Source organism: Pelodiscus sinensis, unplaced genomic scaffold (genome assembly GCF_049634645.1).
Source record: "Pelodiscus sinensis isolate JC-2024 unplaced genomic scaffold, ASM4963464v1 ctg90, whole genome shotgun sequence".
Lineage (NCBI taxonomy): Eukaryota > Metazoa > Chordata > Testudines > Trionychidae > Pelodiscus > Pelodiscus sinensis.
This window is the reverse complement of record NW_027465894.1, coordinates 39,046-57,554: the sequence shown is the minus strand read 5'-3', so window position 1 is coordinate 57,554 and position 18,509 is coordinate 39,046. Positions and strand designations below refer to the sequence as shown.

The 18,509-nt window shown below is 48.4% G+C and overlaps 1 protein-coding gene and 1 long non-coding RNA gene across 5 annotated transcripts in view; one reads left to right on the top strand and one right to left on the bottom strand.

Annotated features, from left to right (window-relative positions):
- The first annotated feature begins 67 nt into the window (after positions 1-67).
- On the top strand, positions 68-5,536 carry LOC142824321 (uncharacterized). Its single transcript, XR_012899239.1, has 2 exons — positions 68-505; positions 2,161-5,536. It is a non-coding gene; the product is annotated as an uncharacterized LOC142824321 (long non-coding RNA).
- Positions 5,537-5,820: 284 nt separating this feature from the next.
- The window catches only part of SLC44A2 (solute carrier family 44 member 2 (CTL2 blood group)), a 34,931-nt gene continuing 22,242 nt past the window's right edge, over positions 5,821-18,509 (bottom strand). For 2 of the 4 annotated variants that reach the window (XM_075916118.1, XM_075916119.1), the window contains exons 15-23: positions 17,660-17,922; positions 17,450-17,544; positions 15,618-15,721; positions 14,479-14,552; positions 13,453-13,523; positions 13,107-13,195; positions 12,597-12,681; positions 11,416-11,571; positions 5,821-8,795 (exon numbers count right to left, since the gene is read on the bottom strand). In XM_075916118.1, coding sequence (XP_075772233.1) covers positions 11,450-11,571; positions 12,597-12,681; positions 13,107-13,195; positions 13,453-13,523; positions 14,479-14,552; positions 15,618-15,721; positions 17,450-17,544; positions 17,660-17,922 — 903 coding nt within the window. In that variant the 3' untranslated portion in view covers positions 5,821-8,795; positions 11,416-11,449. The remainder of the gene's footprint in view (positions 8,796-11,415; positions 11,572-12,596; positions 12,682-13,106; positions 13,196-13,452; positions 13,524-14,478; positions 14,553-15,617; positions 15,722-17,449; positions 17,545-17,659; positions 17,923-18,509) is intronic. The other 2 variants (XM_075916120.1, XM_075916121.1) reach the window with 1 other exon arrangement.

Genomic DNA, 18,509 nt, shown 5'->3' with positions numbered 1-18,509 from the left:
TGCAGAGGGCAAGGGGGGTGAGGGGCAGTGGGGGGGCGCCCAGAGGGCAAGGGGGGGTAAGGGGCAGAGAACAGGCTGCCCTGAGGGGAAGGGGGGGGGTTGAGGGGCCTGCCCTGAAGGGAAGGAGGCAGTGGGGGTGGCTATTCTGGGAGATAAGGAGGGTGGGGGGCAGTAATGTGCGATGAGTGCCCCGGTGGGAAGGGGGTGGAAGTAGGGCATGGGCCCCTGAGGAGAAGGGGACATGAAGTAACCAGGGAATGGCCGCCTCAAGGGGAGGGGGCCTAAGAGGTAGTTTCCCTGATACCTGTGAGGAGAAGGGGTGATGAGGGGTGGCAGGAAGCAGCCCCGTGAGTAACAGGAAGGTGTGAGTGGCAGCCATATATTCACCATGAGGGAAAGGGAGCATGAAATGGGGGATTGCACAGCAACCACAGTACTTTTAAGGGCTGAAGGGACCACCTGATTGTCCAGTCTGATCGCCGGTGTGTCACCCACCACCTGCATGGTAAACAAACTCCGGTCAGCTGAAGAAGTGGGCTGTGGCCCCGAAAGCTCATGATCCCATCGACATGTTTTGTTTGTCTTTGAAGTGCTACCAGCCCATTTGTTGTTTTTGAAGTTTATCTTGTACAGGCTAACTCTGCTACCCTCTGAAGCTTCTGAACCACTGAAATTAGACCCATGTATTACAGCCCTCAGGAGGCTAAACTGTAATGTGCTGTGGGAAGAAACAAAGAATGAGGGTGATGCATCAATGCCTACGGCAGGAAGCTGATTAAATGAGAGATTCCCATATGATCCTGGCAAGCAGTCCATGCCCCAAGCCACAGTGGAAGAAATAAAAACCCAAAGGTCACTGGCAAGTTTACCTGGGGAAAAATCTTCCCAAATTAGCATATGGCATACCTTTATACTCTAAGCATGATGTGAACAAGAACCAGGCAGCTATAGCCATTGTCGATGCTTCAGCGGAAGGAGACAAAATACAAATACAGAATAGATGGCAGGGGGGCACAGAGGGAAGAATCTGAAGCCCTGAAGGATGAAATGTGAGTAGAAAGGATGGTGGGGAAGCTGACAGCAGTTGTCCATCCTTTCGTAAAGGGAGCATGAAAAGGATCACTGGATGGCTGCTTGTCTTACACCTGTTATGAGATGGGGTATGGAGGGTCTCAGATATTTTCGGTCACTGCATGCATGTGTGAGGATCTTCAGCAGAATGAGGAAGGCACAGATGACAGGACTGAGGCCCATGCAGCGTTCCCTGTTAGCTGGGCACTTGTCACTTCTCAGGAGAGATTCACATGCTGCCTAGCTGATTAGCAGAGTGCCCACAGGTAGGTTTTGCATTTACTGGTGGTGCACGTTTGCATAAGCCTCTGCACATAAAAATTATCCCACACCTGGATGGAAATAATCTGCACATGGATGGAAAAGATTAGAAGGCGCATTGTGCACCAGTGGGGGGTGTCTGCCTTTGCTGAGCCCAGATGACTATATCTCCAAGTTGGAAGAGTAGGAAAAGTTGCCATTTCCTTCAATGCTCTCCATTCTTCCTTGTCTTGTTACCTTTCTCCATCCTGCAGAGTCATACTTGGACAGGAGGAGAGAAGTGGTTACGTTCTCCTTCAGTGCTGGCCGCAGGTGGGGTCCCCCCATGAACAAAAACAGCCAGTGACCAAGTGGTCAAGTGCACAGTCCTGTGTTGCTGACTCAGGCTACTGAAGTCATGTGAGGTTTGCAGGGTCAAATCCAGGCTTTGCCAGTCTTATGAACTCACCAAGCAAGCCATTTGTAGTCTGCTTCCAAGCAAGCAAGAGCCAATATTATGCTTGGGTGCTTAGCGGCTTTTAAAATTCTGTACATTTCACCTGGAGCAGGTTCCAGACTGTTGGCAAGTTGACAAATAACAACTACAAGGGTGCCTCCTTTGCTACAGCAATCTTTGGTTGAACTGTTCCACTGAATATTTTATACCATGACGACATTACTCCAAAGAATTCATTTGAGAGCCCATGACATGAAGATATTAGCCATGGCTAATCGCTTATCTTTGTATTACTTGTTAGTTTTATAATGCAGACAGACACAGGACCTGTGTGTTACTAGCCTGGTTGCGCTACATGCACTTGTTTAATAAATTATATTGTTTCAATGCAGTCAACAAAAGAGGATCCTGCTACCCACTGTAGCTGAGAGGTCTTCCATGTAAAGAAAAGGCAGAAAATGGTGAGTTTGGTTTTGGATGGATGGGTGACCCACCGAGCAGCTGAACAGTGCATAGGGTGAAGAACTTAGTGCTTTTCTTTCACAGTGGTGCTGTGGTAGAATTTTTGGTTTGGTTTCTTTGCATTTGCTAAGTCCAAGTATCAACGTGAAAGGGAGAATGCAACTGTGGGAAAGAAGAAAGTGTTGCACCATTTATGGGAAATATTATGGCATTGTCTAGAAATTTGCCAGGTTAATTTGTAACGCTTTAGGATGATTTTGGCAAACAGCAGAGTGACCAAGTCCCTGGGGCTGAGTGCTAATGTCCTTAAAATGTCAGGAAACAGCCATAAGATGGTATTAGCAGCCATTTGATCCAGACTCTGGGTATGTGTACAGTGCAGTTGTAGCCTAGATAGGCATACCTGTGGTTGGGATGTTAAATATTGGTTAACTGAATAGTCGATTAACCTCATGAATTCTTATCGGTTTCTCAATTTATAGTCCCCGGGGTGGGGCTGGCAGCCAGTGCACCCAGCCTCACTCTCAAGGAACCCCCTGCCACTCCACGGTGCTGCCTCTGTGTCAGTGGGGGGTGCCAGGCGGGAGCTGGTCTGCGAGGGGAGCCAGTTTAAAAACCGGCTCCCCTCATGGGCCAGTTGCCTGTTGCTCCTCTGATAGAGGCAGCAACACTGAGTGGCAGCAGCCCCTGACCAGGGTGGGGGCTGAGCTACCGGATCTGGCATGAGCCGGAATTGAACTGGACTTCCTGGCTCCTAATACACGGAAGTGCAGAGCTGCAGTGAGGGTAGGTACTGGACTTGGCCCAAGCCAGGACTGAGCCGGGCTGCTGGCCAGCCTGCTAAAAAATTTACTGGTGGTGTGTGTGGGGGGGAATGTGTGTAGTCTATAGCATTCACCTATAAGCTTTTGCTTATTGGTTAATCGACTCCACTATTACATCTCTAACCTGTACTACCTTTAACGTGCACAATGCTAAATCACAGCAAAGCTGCCACATCATGGATGCTACTGCATCTTTACTGCTATTTTTAGCCATTCCAGCTAGATAAAAGGTGTCGTACATAGACCGCTAGACACTGTCGTCTACCTCAGCAGCCTAGACAATTCATTGGCAAAGAAAGCAAGCAGCTCATCCACACAAGTGCTCCACGTGTTTCTAGTATCAGCATTGGTCCGGTGGTGGAGGAACTCCTTAAAATTATCTGTTTAGATAAGGCCACAGTGGCTGACGCTCTATTACATTTACTTTGGGCCAAGCGTTGGTCTGGTTGTGTTCTCCCTTTCCCAGAGAAAACTTGGGCATTTGGCACCAGTCAGTGCCGCATGTGGTAGAGTTACTGTGATAGGAAAGTAGTGAAGTTATTCTGGCAAAGGATGAGTCACACAAACCAGAAAGATCCACTCGGAGAAAAGCCTAGTTCCAGTCCAAGTAGGCACTTTATTTGTGATTGGAATGCTGACATCAAGAACAGAACATCACACATACATTGGAAATATACACCTACCCCCAGCCTAAGGTTGTGGGGTTTTATTTCATTTTGTATAAAAAGCCTCCGTGCATAGAAGGAGCATCGTTGGGAAATCAACATAAGGGACAATCCTCACAACAACATAGAGGGACAATCCTGCCGTCTGTGTACAGGCAACATACCATTGCAGGATCAGCTGTAAAGGATCCAGGGAAAGAGGAGGAACATGAGTGGTTTGTAGACACATAAAGGCAGTCAGGGACCGTTCTTAAAGGTAAGGTGAGCAATTATGGCTTTAAGCAGCAGCTCAGGTAGATGGGAGAAAAAAGTTAATCACACTGGCTTCCGGCAGGAGATAGTGAGACTCACCAAGTCACAACCTACCAGTCAATCACTGGAGTTCATTTTGGGGCATGAGCATCTCACTACACAGAGCCTGTGTAAATGAACTAGACCCTCTTTCCAGGCTGAGTGATTTGGCAACATTAAGATTCTCAACGGCCCCTTAAAAAGAGAGAGGTCCCTTTGCTGTAGAAGGCAGGACACTGCCAATGCTTATCTAATACACGAGGATGACTAAGGAAGCATGATCCACACAGCGTAGTGTAAGTGTAGTTATCTTTAAAAAGAGGAAAAGGATACATTACAAATCACGACTATGAAGGCAGAAGGAGATGCTTTCTGGTGTTCAATCTGATTTCCATTGGGAAATTTAACTAGGATTTCCTCCTCATCCAGTTTCTTAAATTCCATAGTTACATAGACCACAGCTGAGTCTGCAGAGTAAATCACAATCCTGAGCAATGGTTTCTGCTGGAACTATTTTTTCTCGTCAACTCTTCTATGTCTGACAACACAAATCTACTTTCCATAATGGCTTAAAATGAGCCATTTTATGAGAATAATCTAACAGAAAGGTCCTGAGACCTCCTTTGCTGCTAGTCTTCCTGGGCACCTGCTATTTTAGAACTTTATTTCTACAGCAACCAGCTGATTGTTAGATAATTAGCAGTTGAGCTGGAGAAACAAGCAGCAGACATAGACCACCCACAGAGCCTGCCGTCATGCAAACACCCCTAGCACAAGAACGTGGAAGAGATGAAAAAGCCACAGAGAAACCTTGCACAAAGCATTCTGAAAACATTTTCCATTCGATGCCTGGACATCTTTAACTCAAATCTGTAGTTTAGTTTCTAGAACCACTCCTGCTCCCTTACTTTGGTAAGCATTTATCCTGTCCTAAACATTCCATATCTGGTGCTTACTGTCCCACAACCCATCTGCAGTAAGCAGCATTTGCTCAGCTAGTCAGTTTTCAGCTAATAATCGTGCCAAGGAGCGTGCATTATAAGTCTAGGATTTTGTGCCATGTAGTAGAGGAAAAGGTGGTTTTTAAGGAGCAATTGTCTTATTTCCTAGAAATGCAGTTAGGTTACCCTCTCTTTATAATTAGTTTAAAAAGTGGCACTGTAAATATACATAAACTGGACATACCCAGACATATTTTAGATGGAAAGGGAATTCTAAAGGAGGCACCAGGAGTCTATGCAAGGGTGGAATGAGAAATCTTTTAATACAGCTGCTGTGGACATTTTTGGTATATATAATCCCACTGAAGGGATCACTAGCTGTCTGGCAAGGCCCAGCTGTAGGAGACAGGTAGATGGTGTCAGGTTTGGGGATTTCACTTCACGGCACCCTCGTGATCTATGTAACAGGCTGTCATTGTTTCAAAGATGACGTTCAGCCAATGACTCATTGGCAGGGGGCAACTCCAGCTTGGCACATTCAGGTTTTTTTCTTTTTATATAGAGATTCTTACGCTGCCCTTATAACTGTAGCATCTGTGCACTTTGAGATAAGTGGCATCACTAAAATCGATTGTGTGAGATTCTCTCATGCTGTGTTCGGGGCTGGTTTGGTTTTTTTGGCCTGCGAGTTGGTACAGCTTGGTCAGACTTCCTTATAACACAGAAATGAGGAATAATTTGTTCCTTCGACAGCAGCAGAGCTTTTTCCACACCAAGGTGATTGGTGACGGCCTGCTATTGTCAGCAACAAATCAGTTTAAGGTGCATCTCGACTGCAGGGTTTAGTTGGAAAAACAGCCGTTTATAAAAAAAAAAAAACCCTGCACTTACGTCCACACTGCTATTGCGTTCTTTCAAAAGAAAATCGAAAGACTGCAGGGGTTTTCCCGACACTGGTAAACCTCATTCTACAAGGAATAACGCCTTTTCCAAAAGAGCTCTTTCAGAAAAGTGTGCATGGACGGGACAGGGAGTTCTTTCGAAAGAAGAAGAGGAAAGAGGAAAAAGCACAGGTGCCCTGGTGGCCACTCCATCCATAGTAATCACAGCTAAAATGCAACATGGTGTTCACACTGAATGGACGCTATCTTTTGAAAAAGCAGATCGCTTTTTCGATGCGCTTGGACAGTGTGGACGCTCTATTTTGGAAGAAGTTTTTTCGGAAAACTCTTCTGAAAAAGCATATTTTGAAAGAAGCCTTTAGTCTAGACATACCCTTACTGTAGACACTGCTTTTGAGAACCAGTGGTCCAAAGGACCAGTTCTAGGACTAAGTTTCAGTGCACAGTTCTGATACCAAATGGAAGCTTTGGGTAAGGGCACAATACATCTCGGCCACCGGTTCCCCACTGGTACAGTGGGGATAACACCTACCTAAACAGGACTTTGGGGGGGCTCTTGCATTTGACAAGTGCTTTGAACTTGTGACGTTCTAAGTATTAAATAAATAGCAACACCATTATTCAGGTGAGCTGTTTCCATTGCAGACTGGTTTAAAAGAGTAGCCGGAGCTGCCTCTGCAAACTCAACAACAACGTGGTCGCTTTTATTTACTTATTTTAAAACAAAAATGGCCCTTTGAATGTGCAAAGCCCCTTAGCAGTTGGAGAGAGGTGAAAACTTAACAAAAGTTTATAGATATACAAAAAATCTGCCACAAATTTATGGTTGCAATGAGATCTATGCTGCACTTCAGGTTGATGTGACTTTATGGCTAAGGTCTGCTATGGCAATACCAAAGATCTCTGTTGAAACCAGAGAAGCAGTGTTGACCAATAACAATACTGGAGCTAGGGGGGGTGCAACTCATCACAACAAAATGTGCAAAATCAAAACCCTTTAATACTTCAGATATAAAACAATTCTCATATCTTACAAAAATACTACAGGTGCAAAAGGCTTCTAAAAATAGGCATAAAAAAGTTAGCACAAAGCAAGAGTTACAATAAACTGGCCAAATTAAAATATTTTGAATTCCTTTTTATTTTAAAAAAGTAAAGAGTCCAGAAAACCTCGCCTTACATCTCTGTGCTCCTGCACCCTTTGGAGGTTGTAAACTATCCAAATAGCCCCCATTTCTATTTGTTTAAGCATATTAAAAATAATAAAATGAAGTCATGAGGTGGATCACCTTTTCTAGCCCCTAGAAAGCCTCACAAAAGCCTAGTGAAAATCAAACCTGGAATTCACGACTAGCAGTAGCAACGATGGATACTCTAGCGCAGCCTGAGGCCTGTCCTTTCTTCCCACCATCCCGGCCAACTCTGCTCACTGGTAAGAACCTGAGTTCTGTCTACTCTGCAGCTTGTTCTGTTGCTGGTGCAAGTACAATTGCACTTGTGGTACATTACCAGTATTGCCAGCAATGGACACAATCAGAGAGGTGACTAAACAGAACTACAGTGATTCTTAACGTGCCTGATAACTTCATTTGCAACATTGGGCTTTCTAATGTTCAGGGGCAGTAGCCCCTAGTCTCAGACACACTGCTGCTGTTTCTCTAGGTGGAAGCTGCCACGGGACTGGAGCATCCCAGCTGATGGTAGAGTTCAGAGGATGCAGTGGCTTTCAAAACTGTGAGGCAAGTTTCTTTGTTAGACCCTTTGGTTTGTTTCAGTACAGATAACAATACTTTTACATTAGCCAGCTCTTTTTCTATACATATGTACATGGATAAAGCAACAATGAGCAACCTTTCTTTCCCATGCATTCAAATGAGTTTTTGCATATAATGCTGGATTTTTCCAATAAACCAAACAGGTTAAAGGTACAGAAGCACCACACTCCTGGACTGTCAATCTCCCTGAAGAAATGAAACAAACAGTCATCAGCATTAAGGGATAATGTTCTATCTAGACACCCACGCTCCCTACCAGGTGCTCAGCTGAATATTTCACATTTCCTTTGCTCTTCAAGTTCTACAGCTTAGTTAACACTAGGGTTTCTCTCCTGCCCCTACCATCATCCATGAAAACAAGGCATTAGTAGGTGTATTTCTTAAATCTATTAAGGTATTTAAGGTATCCAGCATGGTAGTATTGGAGTGCACTCAAGTATGTTAGTGATGTTTTAGCAAGTTAATGGAGGAAGTAAGGATGTAGCTCTACTGGCATGGCTGATTAATTTTAAAATTAATTTGGGGTGTGTGAATCTGTGATAGGTGCTGACTTCATAGTGCTGTAGACGGAATTCTGTCTCTGAACAGATAGAGATGGGCAAAGGCAGGGCCAGTTAACTTTACATCAGTGGGCCTCGGCTATAAACTGACCCATTCATCTCCTGAGACCAAGAGGGTCCCGGAACTGCTGGGTTCTGCAGCAGTGGATACCTGTCCATTAGTGCAGTGGTCTCGGTTTTTACTGAGCAGCGTCTAACAATCTTTAGTAGGAAAACTGATGCTAATCCTGTCTCTATCAGAGGCAGGAAAATCCAGCAAAATGCTCTCCAGAAACCATTTCCACGGCTCTTGACAAACTCCTGACCAATGCAGAGGCTGACAACCAAAGCTGTCCACCTTAATTTGAGTAAAGGATATTACAGCTCACAAGGTACTAACAAGGTTTGCATATTGGACTAATAGCACTTAATGCTGTTATTTATCCATGCAGATTTGCTCCTGAAATGAAAACGGAAGGGACAAATTGAAGTGAAGATGGCCGTGAGCAAAGAGAGGGGCGCTATGCATCCCCTTGACCTTTGTTGGTCTTCTTCAGAAGTTTTTTCAAATTCGTCGACATGAAATAAGGCTTTTCGGTGGACCCATCGTTACGCTCCAGGTCTTCCACTGCAATGAGAAAATTCCCCCCCAGGGGAGGGGGTTAAAATACAGCGCTTGAGTATCGCAGGGTTGTAAACACCTCACACTAGATCCAGTTACGGGGCGTGCCAACCCTCTTACATACACATCTGTTGGCCATCTAAAGAGCAGGTGCTCTTACATCTACATGCACAATCTTTTCAGGAGTTGGATTCTGGAGAAAGTTGCTGTTGTGCCTGCGATGGTCATAGAAGGTGAAGTAACTGGACAGGAGCCAGAAGTACTGAAAGAGCAGATGCAATACACATCTGTTAAATACCCAGCTAGGATGCTTTTCACAGGCAGTGCACGTGTGTATAGCCTGCCAGTCTTCTGCAGCCTTTAATGTACGCCCCTTCCACATGTCAAAGTCAGACTTACACTTGTACCACCCCCATTTTAAGGGCAGAGTATTGGACTCTGAAGTGAGGCTGTTTATCAGCATCTGTTTGGAAGAAAGAGGGTTGGGAGCAGAGGGTCTGGTGTCAGGTTACAAAGCAGTTTGGACAGGGGGTTCCTGGGTGGACAGAGCAGGTTGCTTAGTAGTATCCTTACTTGGAAACACAGAGATGATCCTTACTTGGGGACAGCGTGGCAAGACGGTGCCCACACTGCACTGAAGAACAAGGAGTAACTGCTCATGACTTGGTTGTAAAGCAAGCCACTTGCTATGTGTTTGGCCCAGGCCACCTAGCGTACAACACCCGTTAGCACACAATAGATACAGAAGAATGAGGTCTGTCCCTGGCTGTTGAGAGCAGAGCAGCCGCTCCACCAAAAGTCATAGGAGAACAGCAGCCAAAAAACACTGAGACCATGAGTTTTCATGGCTGAGTGAAACGATCCTGGAATATTTTGAGGTTAACGGCATCGCGATGAGGGCATGAGCATAGAAACTTTGACCTAGGAGGATCAGACTCCAAAGACAGGAACCTTATTTGGATGAGAATTTGTAACGCAAGATTTGGCAGTGTTCACAGAATCAAATCCCCAAGGAAAGGACTCATCCTAAATAAATGAATCAAAATAAGACGACAAATCTCTCAATATCCTTCTGGTTCTTGGTATGTTAAGCAGAAAATACGGTGAAGATCCAGCGGGTGTTTGTGGGCACATTTCAGATGCCAAGAACTTTAAAACGTGGCCATCAGTACAACTGAACCTAGAGAGGTTAGAGCATTTCTCTCCACCACTGTGCTGCAACGCCTCCCAGATACAATATCTGCCAGTTAAAATGGGCCCTTTTCTCTGCCAAGCATTCACACTGGGTAGGTGATCACAGATCCTTCTGGCACCTGGACTTGCTGACTGGTCTAAGTGGCCAAAGAGAAGTCATAGTAGCTAAGGAATGCCTCCCTGTTCTATATAGCTCAGTTTCCTACACCTGCAGCCAGTTATCTGCCACTCAAATGCCATCACTGCAGTGGTCTGCAAGCTAAGAAGGTGCCAGGGTCTTAGCTGAAACACCTTGAGGCTTTAACCCTGCAATGCTGCTGTACTCCCTCCATCTACCTCTCCCATGGAAACATCAGCCCGGCTACCTCAGGAACAAGCAGAACTATGTAAGCCGGTTACCACGGAGATCCACCACCTTCCATTTAGTTACTGGTTAATTGAGTAGCCACCCGTGAAGAGGGAGACAGACGGGAAGAATTCTATGTAAGTGAAACTACGTACAAGTGAAAAGATCGATTAGACCTTTCAACTTCATCTCTCTCTCTCACTCGATAGATCCTGCCAGCTCGAACATTCCCCAAATATAACCCCTCTAAAGAGTCAGTGTGAAAAAACAGCAGCTACAAGTTTCCTGCTTTAAATAGAGAGAATTCCACCACGGGACAAATAGGTTCCCAGGACGCACATGGATCCCACAACATATTTGAAAGTGAAGCATATGCCACCTAGTAAAGAAAACTCCAAATCTGCTGGCTGCATTTTGTAGAGAGAGAGCACAGTGAGGAAAGTGCTGAGTTTCTCCTTGCAGCTAGCAGGAGGGCTGAGCAATAAAGAGGAAAACAGAGCTGCCCCCAGAACAGACTAGCATGTGGACAGCTGTAAACCTCTTGGTCAATCTACAAACTAGCATCTCCCCAACTGTGCGGAGTTGTTTGTTTCTCTTTGCAGATTGACCCTAGAAAAGGACGGGGCAAAGGTCAGGCGACTTTCAAGGGACATTCCAAAAGCAGCTACAATGGCACTTTTGCTCTAGGGGTGGATGCAAGGTCATTGTTTTAGCGAGTGAGACAGACACTATCCTGTGTAGATATAAACCCAGCTTTGGCTTCTGTGGCGGCAGGGCCTTGTTGGGTAGGTCAGTAGACTGTTACCGCTCATGCATTAATAGGCAGGTAGGACTCCAGCTCCATTCTAAGAGATGATTCTGTCACATGCACAAGTGTTCCAATTATAGTTCCACCCATTTTGGTACAAGAATGTCAATCGGGGAAGGAGTGACACAGCATTCGCCCATTTGCACGGTCCTTCCACACTCAGCACCCCCTCTCCCCTCCGGAATTCCCAGGGCAAGTGGCCCCAGGGAGCAGCTTGGAAGAATGGCCCACGGTTACAGGCTGGCCGAGTGAGCACGCGTCTTCTACAAGACACTCACATGCACTAGCCCCCTCTGCTCAGAAAGCTGAGCCCTATCCTTGGCTATCAGCACTTTTGGGCGATTCTAAGCTCCCCTTCAGCAGGATTTCACTCAGCTCGGGGGACATGTAGTAAGGTCGCTCAGGCGATCCATCATTCCTCTCCAGGTCTTCACCTTTGTGCAAGCCCAGGTAGATGAATGAGAAGCAGTAGAGGAGCAAGGAGAGCAGCGCAGCCAAAATAAGAGAGAACAACAACAGAGGGAGAGAAAAAAAGAAGGAAACAACAGACATTAGCTGCAATTAGATTCCACCACTGAGGTCAAAACACCAAGAACATCAGTGATTAAAACAGATTCCAGAGACGACTCTTGTGGGATACAACAGTCTAGTGCTACCATGCAGGGTCACAGGAGCTGCATGTTAGAGCGGTAGTGGGGATGGTGAACGGGGGAAGACAGAGAACGTCACAATTATTGAAACCACAGGAGGAGTTAGCGTTCACCGTTTTCAATCACCCAGGCAAAGTTGGTGCATGTGCATTTCTGTAAGCAGCCCTTAGGGGGAGATTTGAAGACCTGTGCTCCTAAATCCCCGGGCATTTTAAAACGGGCCCAAGTGCTCTAAGCCCCAGGCCTACCCTTCCCATTGCAGCCCATGCGCAAGAGGAGCATTCGAGAGTCATGGAGTTGCGATGCACAAGGCAGAGGAAGGCTGGAGGTGAGTGCCCATAATAGCAATGAGAAGTGTGGGGAAGCCCCAGGGTTAAGGGGGAAAGTATGATACCAACTCAGGGAAAGGGGGAGGATGGAGGGACCCCATTTTCTCCGGAGGTGGGTGATGGGGGAGGGATCCCATGAGGATTACCTGCTGTGTTCCCTCCCTCTGGGGCATCGGTATTGGCCACTGTGGGCAGACAGGACATTGGGCTGGATGGACCGTTGGTCTGACCCAGTCTGGCCGCTCTTATGAGGGTCCCTTTGCTGGGGCGATGGGCCTTTTTGGAAGCAGAAGCCTTGTTGGTGGAGTAGTTCAGTAGAGGAGAAGCAAACCATGTGAAGGGACAGGAAGTGAAAGGAAAGCCGTGTGCGCCAAGGTCAGGAGAACAGTCCCTCAGACCGGCCCTCTGGGGGGACAGGGGTGCAGCGACAAAAGAACAACACTCAAGACAGCACGACCCCACGGTGGCCCCGTTACTTACAGAAGCAGAGGAAGAGGGTATCCACACACATGGCGTAGACACTGAAGAACCCGTGCGCGATGAGATAGGAGCCCACGATCACAGTCTGCAAAAGAAACCAGGTTGTCACCTCACTGCGGAGCCTAATTGTTTTGGGGCAGCACCTCTGCCCTGCGTGAGGGGGTATCACGCAGCTCCCTCTAGCCCCGGGAATCGATAACCGGATACCAGTGTGGAGAGCAGAAGGTCTGTCCCTTGAAAGAGAGACAAGTCCTGCCAAACTCGGCTCACCGTCGCCCTTCCCTTCCCACAGGCCCACGGAGCTCAGCGGCAGCGTGAATGGAGGCTGGCCAGGCTTTGGCGCAGGGCATCTGCCTGGCAATGCCTGCGGTTAATCGGCCGATTCGGCAGAGGTTTGAAGGGGAAATGGAGCGAACTCGCCTTCCTTTACCAAGGGGGGCCCCTGGAGGGCAGCAATTGGGGGAAGAGCCGACATCCCCACATGCACTGTAAGGCAAGTAAGACACCCACCATAATAGGCACCCAGTAGTAATTGAGAGGAGGTGCCGTGTCCTGAACCGGCTGTATCCGGCGAGTGAAGAAGAAAAAGGCGAGGATCCCTAGAGAGAAGAGAACAACAATGCAGGGGTGTGGGAGATGCACCAGTGACAAGCAGCAAGGGGGCGGGAAGGGGAACTCAGAGACGGAGAATCGGGCTCATGAAAGGAAGCTGGTTCCCAGAATTGCTGGGAGATTTGGAAGGAGCTGAGAAGATGCAAGGACATGCAGTTTTCATCAGGTCACTACAACAACAGGGTTCGGGGGAAGGGCTGTAGCTGAAGTGAGCCCTGGAGGACCACTGAGATCCCGAACTTACCAACACTTCCCACAATGAGGAGTTTACCCAGGAAGAGCAGAAAATCTGTGACTTTATCTAGAACAGCCACCCTGAAAACAGAGAGATGTTAATGTCTTTCTGTCCCCCTTCGGAATGTGGGGGAGAGGCTAAGTGCTCCTACCTGCCCCCAGCCACTCCGGGAGGAGGATAGCTCAGGACGAGCGTCACTACGATGGCTTGTGCAAACCTAGAGCTAGCCTGCGTTACCCGATACCTGGCGGACAGAGGCTATGTCTGGACTGCAGGCTTCTTTTGGAAGGAGCTTTTCCAGAAGAGATCTTCCGAAAAAATGTCTTCCAAAAGAGTGTCCACACTGCCCAAGCGCATCGAAAAAAGCCATCTGCGTTTTCGACAGATAGCGTCCACACTGAATCTCTCGCGTCAGCTGTGACTGCTATGGACGGAGCGGCCACCAGGGCACCTGTGCTTTTTCCTTTTCTCTCGAAAGAACTCCCCCTTCCCTCTCCACACACGCCTTGTTCCGAAAGAGCTCTTTCGGAAAAGGCTTTCCTCCTCGTAGAAAGAGGTTTACCGATGTTGGGAAAACCCATATGTTCTTTCGATTTTTTTTCCCCCCCAAAAGAACACAATTGCAGTGTGGACGTAAATGAAGTTTTGTCAGAAAAAATGGCTGTTTTCCCAAAAAAACCTCTGCCGTGTAGACATACCCAGAGAGACCTTGGAGATCTGCAGTGAGAGTCAGCGGTTCACAGGGTCTCTGACATGGTTTCGGGTGCAAATTCCCACCTTTACATATCCCCAGAGAGGCTATTTCCAAGAGGGACTCGACTATCTCCCTGACCGCTTATCTAGCGACTGTTTCGTATTCCCTATTCTCAACTCACCTACCTCTCCGCGACAAGACGTCCAAGACCACTTTCACAGATTTGGCAGTACAGCTACCCCGGCTAAGCCTGCTAAATAGTCGCCTTGGGGAAGAGGGGGCTCCTTCCTCATCGGGCGGTCCTGGAGGAGGGAGGATTCCACCCGTTTCCAGGTTCTTACCTGATGATGTTCCTCATGAGCAGGGAGAACGCGTTCCTGGCAGAGGTGCAGAAGTTGGTGCCGTAAATGGCAATCTGGGATGGATCGCAAAGGCAGACACAGAGGAGAAATGGGGTTACTCGCTACGTCTTGTCCAGAAGATTTTGCCCTGCTAAAGATCTGCCAACTAACTGCCACCCTCCAGGCTGGTCTTTCATAAGAACAAAAGAACGGCCGTACTGGGTCAGACCAAAGGTCCATCTACCCCAGTATCCTGTCTGCCGACAGTGGCCAGCACCAGGTACCCCAGAGAGGGTGGACCGAAGACAATGATCAAGCGATTTGTCTCCTGCCATCCTTCTCTAGCCTCTGACAGACAGAGGCCAAGGACACCATTTTATCCCCTGGCTAATAGCCTTTTATGGACCTAACCTCCACGAAATTATCTAGCTTCTCTTTAAACTCTGTTATAGTCCTAGCCTTCACAGCCTCCTCTGGCAAGGAGTTCCACAGGTTGACTACACGCTGCGTGGAGAAGAACTTTCTTTTATTAGTTTTAAACCTGCTACCCATTAATTTCATTTGGTGTCCTCTAGTTCTTCTATTATGGGAATAGCTGCATTAAGGTAAAAGCCTCCCTCCTTTCACTACACCGCCAGGGCAGATGTGCCACGCGGCTGCTCTTTGAGACCTACGCCCCTTGTGAGCTGCGCTGCTGGACACTGCTGGATGTTGGGTCACTCAGGGTGCGCCTACACTGCACCCTTCCTTCGAAATCGCCTATTTCGAAATGGGGCCAAATTGGCTACACAGAGTGCCAAATTTCAAAACGAAGCGCTATTCCAAAATGTCCCTTAACCCAGGGACACCAGAATAGCACGCCCGTTATTTCGAAATCTGGCGTGCTCAAAAGGCAAGGAATAGCTATGTCGGGATATCCTGAAATAGCACTGCAGTCTGGACGTAGCCCCAGAGTCCAGACCCATGCACATAGGAGAGCCAAAGACTCTTAAGCCGTAAGTGAGATGGTCATGGAGCGAGGGGACGCCAGCCAGTGCTAGGGTGGCAAGCAGTGTTCAGAAGCAGGCTCTTTAGAGAATCTCCAAATCTACCGTGGCCTCCCCCGTTCACAGGCTGTTGAGTGACACTGGCGTCCTCACCATGATGTATGCGTTCCTGTTCAAGAACTTGATAAACTTTTCCAGGCACCAGAAGCAGCACTTGAGACAGGTCAGCAGGAACTTGGCAAACTTATTGTCTGCAGCTAAAAGCCCAAGGGAGACACAGGGAAAGCGTGAGGAGCAGGAGAAAAAGTCGTTCTTGGAAACAGCATTTCTTCAAGCCCCACAAATCTGAGCACGAGACACCTTGCTCCCTGCAACACGTCCCTCCCCCCTCCGCATCCTGTGTGCAGTTCCCACCCCACCAGTTCTCCAGCCCTTTCTCTTAGCTCCTTGCTTCATTGTGGCAGCTTCCTCCCTGGGACAGATGTAGCTGGCAGCTGCCTTCTCTTGCCCAGATGAACCATTTTTCTTTATTGGGCAGCCACAGTCAAAAGCATGCACCGAGAAAGCAAGGAACAGTCCTTCGCCTCCTCCTCTGCCTCCCATGGCAGTGTTAGGTTGAGGATTCCCATTAGCTCCAGCCCTCACATCTGGGGCCAGAGCCCTGCCCACTGGACAAAGAGGATGTTCTGGAGACCAATGAAAACCTCACACGTTGCTCGTGCGCTTCAAGTCACAGCAACGCTGGTGCCAGTTAGTCAGAACTGAGCTGTACGAGGGTGCCAGGTGCAACTCTGCACCGAGAGGCAGAGCTGCTCTACAGACTCACTGCCAGGCAGGTCGGGTAGGCGCACGGAAGGGCCCTCGCCCCGCGAAGGCAGAAAGCTCTAGAGGGAAGACAACTGAGCTCAAAAGGAAGTGCCGAGGAGTACCTATGTTTAAATTCCATACGGAGATAGCAAAGGGAAAGGAAAGGGGAATGTTGGGAGCAGGGCCAGGATCCCACCTGCTTACGAAGCTCAAATCAGCGTCATGCGACCTGGAAGGTCTTTGCTCACCTTGAAAACACAGAGCCCCGTGGCAACTTACTTGGGCAAAAGCCTTGGTGGGCAAAGACCGGTTTGTCAGTGCAGGAGCGGGAAGGCCAGAGGCAGCACAAGAGCAGAAGGGAGTTACCTGACCCCGGGAGGAGCAGAGCAAACGAGGCCTGTTCAGCCGGGGGGACACGGCCGCTCCCAGCCGGGGAGGAGGAGGTGTGAAAGGGAAAGTGGCTTTTCATGGAATCATAGCAGACTAGGACTGGTAGGGACCTCGAAAGTCATCGAGTCCAGTCCCCTGCTCCCATGGCAGGACCAAGCACCGGCTAGACCATCCCTGACAGGCGTCTGTCCAACCTGCTCTTCAATATCTCCAGGGATGGAGACTCCACAACCCCCTCAGGCAACTTATCCCAGTGTTTCACCCCCCTGACAGGCAGGAAGTTTTTCCTGATGTCCAACCTCAACCTCCCTTGCTGCAGTTTAAGCCAGAACTGGACGCAACACTCCAACGGAGGCCTAATCGGTGCAGAGCAGAGCAGGAGAATGACTCCTCGTGTCTTGAGCAGCCAGCCCTTCCCAGCCCCTGTTCAAACCCACCTTCATCGCGTCAAGCGTGCAGATAAATGGGATGGCCTCTAGCCTGTTACTGAGCGTCCAGGGAAATCGAAGGGTTCTCCTACTGGTTTTTGTTACCATTTCTGACGTCTGAGCTGTGTGGCTGGCTCACTAGAAAAGCCGGTTTCCCACCCTTGGTGGTCACACCTCCTCCTCCACGGACAACGTGGGGTTTTACCCATGAAAGCCGATGCCCAAATAAATCCGCCGATCTCGAAGGTGCCCCAGGACTCCTCGTTGTTTTTGTGGAGACAGACAAGCGCAGCTGCCCCCTCAGCCTGGCTCACCTCATCTGCCCCCCACCGGCCCTTTCCCAACTTCTCAGCTGGGTACCTTTCAGCCTGTGATCCAGATACTCCAGAATGACCCTGATGATTTGGATGATAGCGAGAATCAGAGAGCCGAAGGCCAACGAACCAGTGTGATACCTGCACGGGGAAGAGGAGGAGACGGCCTTGGTTAGATGCAGCCCCTTGGCCTTTTTACTTTGAAGTTCTCTCTCCTGTAGCCCAAACCCTTCTTTGGAAAAGCACCAGTGCTCACCTAAGCGCCCGGCCGAAGGAGGAGAAGAGAGGGAAAGCTGGCATGTCCTCAGGTTTCTTGAAGGCCCAGTAGTAGGAAGCAAAGGCTCCAGCGAGCGTGACCTGACCCAGTGCAATCACAAAGTTGGCCAGCCAGAAGAACATGAAAAGGTTATAGAACTGGAAGGCGATGAGGAATTTGTGGTAGGCTGTCTCCCCTCCGTAGAAAGCAAAGAGGCAGCGGGCCTGTGGGCACTGCTTAGTGATTTCGGACGTGTTGAATGTCTAGAGAGAATCAGAGATAGTCAGACGCTGCAGAGATGAGACACCATACAAGAACCCAGACAGACAGCAGTTCTCGCCAATTCAAAAGCCACTTCTGGAGTTGGAGTGCAGGAAATTCTTCCTCACTTCTCATACACCTGGTTCAATGCCCGTCAGAAGCAGTTGAACTTCAGACGGGTAAAATAACTTGTCTACCCTGGGAGCACTGCGAAAATCTCTGGTCTCTCTGCATCACAAAGATGAAGGGTAAAGGCACAAACTTAGCGCAAGACAGTGAGTTAGAAACTCCCAAGTTCTAATTTGGACTCAGGACACAGGACGTGCAGCCTTTGTAAGCTCAGCCAAGTTTGTGCCCTAGTTTCTGCTCTGGAAAATGGGCATATGTATTTCCAGGAGAGAGTTAAGGATGTAGAATGGTTAAAGGAGGATTATCAGAGCAATCAGCACAGGATGGGGAGGAGAGGGTATAGTTATGTTAGCCCGAGAGACTGTCACAACAAGGAGGAGTCAGATGATGCTCCCAGGGATGGAGGCTACAGGAGCCGCCAAATTGGCTTTTGCACAATACGTCTGCTCAAGAAAACTAA